The sequence below is a fragment of the Sardina pilchardus genome, chromosome 9 (assembly GCF_963854185.1).
Source record: "Sardina pilchardus chromosome 9, fSarPil1.1, whole genome shotgun sequence".
NCBI classification, from domain to species: domain Eukaryota; kingdom Metazoa; phylum Chordata; class Actinopteri; order Clupeiformes; family Clupeidae; genus Sardina; species Sardina pilchardus.
Genome location: NC_085002.1, coordinates 7525447 through 7535446, shown reverse-complemented (window position 1 = coordinate 7535446; position 10000 = coordinate 7525447). Strand labels below are relative to the sequence as shown.

Below are 10000 nucleotides of genomic sequence, written 5' to 3'. Positions count from 1 at the left end.
TGTGTGGAGGTGGGGAGAAGATGAGGGGGAGGGGATGGGGAACTGGCTAGACCACAGCCATTAACTCCCAGCATGGGGTGCCATTCATCAACCAAGGCCTGGCTCTTCCATTGGCTTTGAAGCCCAGGTCATTGTCATGTGCACTCTCTCCAGTTCCTGCAATACATGATCCACAACACACACACACACACACACACACACTCACTGTATTTTAAAGGTGGGGCACCACACAATGACAATAGCGTTTGTTGACCCAGAAGAAGCCACTTCTGTGGGTTGTTTACTCTTTGCCAGGGTGTTTACACTCTCTGAGCTTAATGAAACGAAACAAAGCGTTTGTGTACCAAACAGAATGAATAAGCTGTTGTCCACGGACAGGGTTGAGGTTATGAAATCTGTCTGACAGATAAAGAAAGCGGCCTGTGATGATTTTCAGGTCCCTGCTGGCTATTATGTTTTATGGGAAAGTGGACATGTTGACGTTGCTAAGGCCAGAGTGCGCTCAAATATCACTCCTCGCTGGCCCGCATGGAAAGCCGCATTCGCACCAGGGAACAGATATAAATCGCGCTCGGCTAAAACTGTAAATATGTGCCTCTTTAATGTAACGCTCGCTCATTTGAAGCATAATTGCCTCAGCTGGCCGGAGGAGTTTAGACGTCCACTCAGGCCTTGCTAGGACTAACACGCTACATGCGCAAGCGCGAGCGTGCAGTTATCCTATAGGGAGGGAGTTCTTCTCCGCTGACTGTTTATTTTATGGCTTTGATCCTCTGATGGGATCGCCAAGACCCAGTTTGATGTCTATATCTTGATTCTACAGAAAGAGAAGATGACGTGGGTTGGATGGGGGTTACGGGGAGGCTGGCTGAAATTTGGGCTGTGAGAGTTTACTTTACACAAATGGGAGACATAGAGGATGTGATGATCAAATGGACAAAAGGAATTCTTGTAGGTTTCTCATCAGTGCATTTTACTCAGCTATGATATTTTCACATGTTTTCTTTGTCTTTGCATATTTCTCACCTTCTCTCTTACTTTTTTTGGCACCATGCAATGATTCCAGCTCAAACTTGAACAATCAAGCATGCACACATGAACCCTGTGCTTTGCCAAGGAATGTGTGTGTGTGTGTGTGTGTGTGTGTGTGTGTGTGTGTGTGTGTGTGTGTGTGTGTGTGTGTGTGTGTGTGTGTGTGTGCCATCTGCAGAGAGAGAAAGAGGGAGAGGGGGACTGTGTTCTGAGTGTTGAAAGAGAAGGAAAGAGGGGGTGAGAGAGGGAGAAAGGGAATGAGAACAAGAGAAGCAGGGGAAAGGAGGGGCATTGTTTGTTTTCATGTGTAAAAATATGAAATATGATGCGAGGCAAGGCTGGATTTGGGGAGGGGGTGAGGAATAGAGAATCAGAGAGAGGGAGAGAGAGATAGACAAGAGAGAGAGAGAGAAAAGGAGAGTTTTTTGCTCCGGCCAACCAGCAGTACTCCCGCCTACTTTTCTTCCTCCCTCCTCCCTCTCTCCTCCCTCCCTCCCTCTCTCCTCCCTTCTCCTGTCCCTGTTGTGGGCAGAGCCAGTCGCTTCACTTCTGACTGCGTGCATGCGCGTGCGTGTGTGTGTGTGTGTGTGTGACTGCAAAAAAGCGTGCGCGTGTTTTTGTGTGTATGTGTGTGCGGCGTGCGCACGCACACACCAACACACACGCCAGACGGCCGTGCAGAGAGCAACAGTTCACTCGGTCGTCACTGAGACTGCTTCTCACCACCGATCCAGGAGTCGCAGATCATCTCCAAACCCCAAAAGACGGGACACCGGGTCTGGGGCAGACGAAAACCACAGCGTTCTCTCTCCCTTCCCAGCGACGCTTCCAGGAGAGGGAGGCAGGAAAGGCAGCCCAGGGGAAAGTCACTCGGGCAGGCAAGAGAGAGGCAGCCAGAGCTCTCACTCCCCAGCTGCACCTGGAGTTCACCACTGGGACACTTCTGCTTGACAACTCCCTGGCTCGTCACCGAGACTCACTCGTGCCTGTGGACTATATTTCACACACCTCTCCTCCGCGTCTGTGGCTTCTGGGAGCGTGGTCTGATTACAACTTGGGTGCTGTGTGAACACACACACACACAGACACAGACACAGACACAGACACAGACACAGACACACACGCAAACACCAAGATTATCGACTTCCTTGGCTGTCACAGTAGCACAACAGAAGACAGGCAGAGCAGGAAAAGGACTTAGTTTGGCGCTGGTTCGTCTCACTGTTAGCCCTGAAAGCGTGCAGGCGCTAATTGAGTTGAGACAGCTCTGCGGGCACCTCTGCAGGGCTGCTCCAAGGACCGAGAGGGGGGACAGAGCCCGAGACACAGCAGCATGTTTGACTGTGTGGAGGCCCTGGGGGTGGCCCCCAGGCCCCTGTACGACGTGTCCGCCCAAGGCTCCTGCATGCTGCGCAAGGCCAGCTCCTTCTTCCCCAACCTGGAGTCCTTCTCATGGGCTGCCACCATGCAGTGTAAGTCACTCATCTGTCATTCTGGGCTCCTGTAGTCTGTCTCTCTTTCTCTCTTTTTCTCTCTCTCTCTCTCTGCCTCTGAGTTGCTCTTTTTTTATCCGTCTCTCAATCTTGGTGTCTCCCAAAATCTGTCAGTTGTTGTGTTTAGTTTGCATGTGTATCTATCTGGGGCATAACATTGCTCAGTAGGTCAGATGGGCTATGAATAGAAGGTAGTGGAGTCTTCTCTGTTCAAACATGTTCAAATGTACTTGTCACCCACAGGACAATCTCATAATCAAACATATCAGACAGAGGAAAACAAAACAAAACAGTGACAAAACGTGACAGTGACAATGATCGCTGTCCCTGTGCCATTTGTTTGTGTGTCTATAGGTCTTTCCATGTGTGTGTGTGTGTGTGTGTGTGTGTGTGTGTGTGTGTGTGTGTGTGTGAGAGAGAGAGAGATACTGTGTGATGAATCTTTGATTTGACAAACAAGCACCACCCTGTTCCAATTCCCTGTAATTTGAAAATGATTTAGTAATCTTAATACTATTTAATTCTGTGTGTGTGTGTGTGTGTGTGTGTGTGTGTGTGTGTGTGTGTGTGTGTGTGTGTGTGTGTGTCGGCACTTCCCTTATCAGGCTAGGGGGGTGTTGTTATCACAGAGCTCTCTCCACAGGAAGAGCCAGATTCCATTCTATTCCGTGTGCCATTCTCACCCTCCTTACTGATTGTGTGTGTGTGTGTGTGTGGGGGGGGGGGGGGGGGGGGGGGGTCTGCAAGCATGAGCTTGTGTGTGGAAAAGATTATGAAAGTTTGTCCCCAGCTCTTTTCCCCCACTATGAGTGTCTTCTTCAGTATGGCGTGTTTGTTGTGTTTCTAGTCAGATTGATGAATGGCCTGCACTCTTGACAGTTAAAGAACTGGCCCTTGCTCTCCTCACTTCATGGCATGTAAAGGCAGTCCACAAAGCAATTCATCTTTGTCATTGTCTTAACAAAGCAACCAGTCTGTTGACAATGTCAGAAAAAAACTCCTAATTTTTTCCTCTTTATTTTTTTGCCCATTATATTTATAGGGCCGATAGCCTTTTGGTAACCAGAACATTTGTTTGACAGATCGTCAAGGGCATGTTTACGCATCACAGCTTCAAATGATCTCAATGTTTTCATCGTGAAGTTGGTTTGACCAGCGGGTCAGCAGTAACATATGAGTTGCTGGGATTGTCTTGGAACAGGGTGAGAGAGATGGAGGCATATAAATAAATAAATAAACCTGAAAGAATGTGGAGCTGTACCAAATAGCAGAAAGAGTCTTCAGTGTGAGGACAGGCTTGTTATGTTTTCTTGCAATCCCAAGTCTGACAGGCTGACCAACTTTCAAAAATCTAATGGCTGTCGTGATCTCCTATTTGCGATATGAAGGGACATGGTCACCTTTCAGATTTTGTGCTGTTGAGACAAATGTGCAATGTACATCAATGTACAAATTCCTGCATTAGCCTGGTATTATAGTGGTCGTAGCCTGTTTACATGTACAAACAGTGCCAATTGGTAATCATGTGTTACGACTTTCTGTTTGTTTGTACCTTGTTTTGTGCTACTTTGTTGCTATGGAGTTGTCGGCTCGTTTCTCAGATGCAGTTTGTTTCGGTTTGAAATGAGCGAAAAGCCATTTGTCTTCATGCAGTAATTGCGGACACACACTGGGGTTTGTAGTGCTGTCGGCCTCACAGCGTCTCTTCTAATGATGACGGATATGCTGTCCTCGGAAGAGGCAAACTGTGAGGATCAGTCTGACTCGCTACCTGAACATAACTTAACACGATTAGGCTCTATATAATTCACTGGCAAATGCGGGTATAGTTACAGGCCTAACAGTCATTAGAAGAAATTACATTATGAAATAACATGTGCTAAGTGACGTTTTGTGCTCACACAAAGAGAGCCATTCATCCAGTGCCATCATCGCTGATCAAGTAAAAATGGCGCATCGATATCTCCGCATTTTCTTATCAATCCTGCCAAAAAGACGTTGCTGTCACAGAAAAGATTTTGTTCGAAGCAAGTTCTACTTGGGAAGGAGGGGGGGCAGACGGAGAACAAAAAAGTTGAGGGCGGGTTCACGTCGTGGGCGCCCTCAGGCGAATGAGCGTTCCTTGGCGCGGTGTTCAGTTACAGCTGAGCGATCAGAATAACCTTTGTAAACATTGGGGGACAATAACACGTGAAGAGGCGGAATTTATCCTCTCTGTTCTGTGTGCTCCAGTTACTTTGTTCCTTTTCTTACGAATGAACTGGTGTTTGGGCTGAGACAAACTGAAAATGAAGGGGATCCACACAAACATGACCCTGCCCAAGAGATTTGCTAAAAAGCTCACTGAAAGTTAAGACCTGCCATCAGTGATTGGTGAAATTCACTAAACAAATCTCCTAACCCAATTCAGTGGCCTACTCATAGAAATAAGCGAATAAACAAGCAAGTGAAAATTGTCTGACATCTATCATAATGTCATCAGTCTTAATTAATGTGGGGTATCTTATATTAAAGGAAACACATCTTTCATTTTTCTTTTAATTATTATTATTTGTCACCCAAAATGTTGGTCCTAAGAGTTTTGACCAGTGGTTGGTCTTTGGTCATCAACTTGTCTGAATGGAGAGCTTTAAAAGTGACCAAATGAACCTGTAAACTTTTACATGACTTTTACGCAAAATTTCACACGGTCCCTGTCTCTGTTTGTGCCACATGTGTGTATGTGTTTTAAAAGCTTGCCCTTATTGAAGTATCATTTTAACTAGAATTTCTTTTAAAAAGTGCCATAAAGCTGTGTGTGTGTGTGTGTGTGTGTGTGTGTGTGTGTGTTTGTGTGTGTGTGTGTGTGTGTGTGTGTGTGTGTGTGTGTGTGTGTGTGTGTGTGTGTGTGTGTGTGTGTGTGTGTGTGTGTGTGTGTGTGTGTGGTCAGCTTTCCTGTTCCCTGTTGTTTTTTAGCTCAGTGGTCAGGACCTCTGGCTCTCTTTGTCTCAGTGTCAGGGGTTATGGAGAGTGCATTACTAAGCCAAAGTCAGGCCATGTGTGTGTGTGTGTGTGTGTGTGTGTGTGTGTGTGTGTGTTCGCATGCGCATATGTAGGAAAGACAGGGGAGTACGGAAAAGCTGGTAAATGTTATGGCATTTTCAAGAAATGAGGCACAAGTGCTGTGTGCATATGTGCATGTGTGCAATACAGACAGTCAACGGTCAATTTATTATAGGGCTGTAATGAATACTGTGAATAGATGTAGTACACTTAGCGTTTTTTGTCGATGAGTGTGTGTGTGGGGGGGGGGGGGGAGAGACAGCATATGCGTCTGTGCCAAAGAGATTGTGAAACAGAACTGATATGTGTGTGTGTGTGTGTGTGTGTGTGTGTGTGTGTGTGTGTGTGTGTCGGGGTGGGGGGGTGCGGTAAGGGGGTAGGGGGTCCCCTGTCCGTCAGATGCTTTTCACATCATTTGTTTACCCTTAATGACGAAAGTCTTTAATTATTCAATTATAATGACAAAGCACTCAATTAAGAGATTAGGCCGCCCGCAGAGACGGAGAGCTGAGGAGAGCGAAGGATGAAAGGAGAAGTGTAGGGGGGAGAAATGGATCTGATGGAGGATTAAGACCTCCCCCCTCCATGTGTCTGCCCTACCACTGTGAGCAGTGGTTTCATCTCTCTCGTTCTCTTTCTCTCTCTCTCTCTCTTTTTCTCTGTCTACAGTATCTCTCCCAGTGTCCCTCTGTTCTCTCCTTATCGTTCTTTATGTTTTGTTTATTTCTTTATCTATAAATTATCTTTCTCTTTTTCCCTTTGGTCTCATTTGTTCTTTCTCTCTTTCTTGTTTGATATTCCCTTTCTCTGTTCTCTCGCTGTGTCTGCAATTTTAACACACACCTTATGGAAATGACTTTTTTGTTTTCAAAGTCATTAATTCTCCAAGACGTCTGTCTGTGTGACATTATTCTAAAGAGACGCAGAGTAGGTCATTTCTTATATTAATTAGGTATAATGTATAGAGAAATTGTGCCATGATAAATTGTTAATTAGAAGCCATGAAAGATGCATAAGCATATATCAGAACGTCCCCCATATGCTCCTCTTAGAAATTCTACAATTAACTGAGAATATATTTTCATTGTCTTCATTTTAATTAGACCTGGTGATTAATGAATCTCTACTTTTACTAAATAATAATAGTTGGCCTACTGGTCAAATTCACAAAGTCCTTTAATATATAATATATAAAAAATAAAGAAATAAAAAAAATAATAAAAAAAAAGTAAAACCATGTTAGCCTCTCTAGGTTTGAAATGCAGATGGAAATGAGGCAGATAGAAAGCAAAAACAGACACAGGGTAGGGGATGATTGGAAAAAATTCTTGCCACAAGGTCTTAAAGTTTACTGGACACAAGAGACATGGAGGAGAGATGCTGGTGGGAGTACTGACCAGTGGTTGCATTTTCCCATGTTTTGAATGTGAGAAGCCAAGAAAACATGGGAGAGCTGATGAGGCTAATAGAGAGATTTCAAAGGGTCCCCCGAGGCCCACATCCACTGAGCAGCGTGATGAGAGAACGAGAGGAGTCACAGCACAGCACTGCTGCTGAATATAAAACCAAGAGACTGAATTATTGAAAGACTGACAGAGAGAGAGAGAAAGAGAGAGAGAGAGTGAGAGAGAGAGAGAGGAGGCAAGGGAGGTGAAAGAGAGAGGGAGAGAGAACGTACAGTGAAGAGAAAGACACAAATTGAGAGCCACACATAAAACACACGGAGACAGTCTGAAGAAGAAAACGTGTCTACCTCCCAGAGTCAGAGTGTCTGTGAGTGTGTGTGCGTGCGTGCGCCTGAACAGATTTCACAGGCCCCTGACGGAATTCAGTCCAGTGCTGCCCATGGCATTTTATAGGATGACTGCAGCGGGAGAGGAGACCACTGTAAATAACACACACACACTCACACACACACACACACAGGCCCTCCCTCCCTCCCCAAGCCCCCTTTTCCCGTCCAGGAGCCATTTTAGGCTGTCCTCGTAACACGCAGGCTCCCAGGAGCGTCCCGGGACAGCAACTTGGCGGAGGACGCCTCCCTGGTCCAGCCCCCGCTGGGGTCTGTGTGGCGTGGTCAGCCGACAACTGTCTCCTGTTTGTTTGGGTTTGGAGCTAGATGTTTTGGCTGGAGGGCCCAGGTTCAGACGGATGGATGTTCGCGGGTGGTGTAGGGTGTAGGGTTCACTCCAGGGTGTGGGGTGAGTTGGCAGTGAGAAGTCCGATTTGTAGAAGCTCAGGTATAGTGAAGACTGGGGTGCCTGTATTTTGATGACCCGGGTGTCATCAAGGCCCAACAGATAATCAACACTTCATAGACGTTTGCAAAACTGGGCCTTGGAACCATCAGCCTGCAGGTAATCGAGTATCAATTCTGCCCAAAAACAGTCTCATGTTTTGTTGTTGTTTTTTTCCACCGTGTTCTATCTACATCACTTGTTTGTGAGAATCGGATTGGATCTCGTTCAGTCGATAATGTCCATGTGAGTCACTGGCAACGGTCATCAGACCTGACTGCCCAGCAGTCGGGCCCTCCCGCATACTTTCCCTTCCCTGTCAATCTGCCTCCTGTCAGCAGTTATCAGTGGAAGGACTGAGGAGGCCACGGACAGTACCACTCTGGTGCCACATCCTGGACACTCTCTGGAAGGGGGTGGGGTGGGGTGGGGTGGAGGGGGGGGGGGGGTGCAGGGTGGATGGTGCTTGTCAGGGCTTCAGTGGGACACGAGGACAAAACAGACAGAGAGGCAGCTGATGTTCGTAAACACTCAATGGGCCTTGCCGCTTTTTACACCCACACAGGGGAACTGAAGTGGATCCAGACGATGCTGGGTTGGTTGAGACTGTGTTTTTTGACAGGGGTTTGTTGAGTTGAGTTGAGTTGAGTTGAGTTGAGTTAAATTGAGCTGAATTGTTCAGTGAGGGAAATAGATGGGGGTAGATGACATACAAGAGTGTTGGCCAAATGTTGACACTGCTTAATCAAAAAAGGCAGAAATAAAAAGGTAGGTTTTATTGGGTGTTGTAAAGAAGAAAGGCAGCTTTGTATGCAAGCTATTGAGTGAGAGGAGCAATCCTGATTTAACAGCATGTCCCTAAGAGAGAACAACCCTCTTTTGCAGTTCCTGTCCACTCTCAACATGGATGAACCATGTGTATTTAGGTGTGTGTGTGCCTGTCTGTACACACAAAAGGATTTTTTTTTTATTATACAACTCCACAAGACCGAGACGTTATTAGGAAATGGCGAGTTAGCAGGTCGTTGCTAGTCTCTATCAGCTAATTGCACGTCTCCGTCTTGGTTTGTGTACAGCAGCTGGGCATTGAGTTGAGTCGGGGCCTGATTACACATAGATCCACAGGATCTATTTATATTCTCTATACTGGACATACATGGTGCGTCCAGTTCCCCATGTTTGTGTTTAGCCGTTATGTGCATGCTGGTGGTGAAGCATGTATCTATTAGTGCATTTCTGTTTGTTCATGTGTGTTTTAGAAAGAGAAAGAGAGAGAGAGAAACAGAGAGACAGAGAGAGAGAAAGAGAGCTGGAGCTGGGACAGAGAAAGAATGTGTCTTTTACCTGTTTATATGCTTGAGTTTGTGTGTGGTTATTGCAGGCAAGTGTAAAGGCCATCCAGCTGGACACAGGGGTGTTGTGTCTTTATTGAGCCCACTCCTGGAGAAGAGCTGTGTGTGTGTGTGTGTGTGTGTGTGTGTGTGTGTGTGTGTGAGTCTGCCAGCCTGTGTATATCTGTGTGCGTGTGTGTGAGTGTGTGTGTGTGTGTGTGTGTGTGTGTGTGTGTGTGTGTGTGTGTGTGTGTTTTATTGGGTCATCTCCTGGACAGTGGCTTGCTTTTATCACAGGCTTCCTTTCAAAGACAGGAAGAGCTCCTCCTCCTGACAGAGCAGGAAAGGGGGGGTTACGGGGGGGTTATAGGACTGGAGGGTTCGTGTGTGTGTGTGTGTGTGTGTGTGTGTGTGTGTGTGTGTTTGTGTGTGTTTGTGTGTGTGTATGTGATTGGGGGAAGGCTAGTCTCCACGTAATAAGCTTTTGGGCAGCTGTTGAGTGAAGCTGATTCTGCCCTAAAACCTTTGGCTAGTTCTCTTCCTCATTCCTCTTCCTCCCCCCCCCCCTCCGCACCTCCTCTGTCTCGTCACGTCACTTCCTCCCCTTTGTATTCTCCAGGATCTTGAACTCCCTCAGAACTTGAGGGATCCTTCGAATCGTGAGAATTGTGTTTGTCCAGAGGGTTTCCCCTGAGCTGCAGAGATCTCTCTTGGTTTCTACTTGATTTGGAGAGAGAGTGGGGCGGAGGTGGGGGGGGGGGTGTTAACTGCTATTACCCCACCCATTCCATATGAGCGGATATGATTCTATATGTCCCCGGTGTTAAAAAAAAAATCTCCTCAGATAAGTCCAACGAGGAGAAAA

General features: G+C 46.5%; 1 protein-coding gene across 2 annotated transcripts in view; it reads left to right on the top strand.

Annotated features, from left to right (window-relative positions):
• The window catches only part of LOC134092583 (retinoic acid receptor gamma-A-like), a 60760-nt gene that overhangs the window by 34610 nt on the left and 16150 nt on the right, over positions 1–10000 (top strand). Inside the window, exon 1 of one of the 2 annotated variants that reach the window (XM_062545560.1) lies at positions 1720–2504. The exons of the other annotated variant lie outside the window; for it this stretch is intronic. Within the exon in view, the coding sequence (XP_062401544.1) occupies positions 2366–2504 (139 nt within the window). The 5' untranslated portion in view covers positions 1720–2365. Of the gene's footprint in view, positions 1–1719; positions 2505–10000 lie in introns of those variants that run through there. 2 annotated transcript variants of the gene reach the window in all.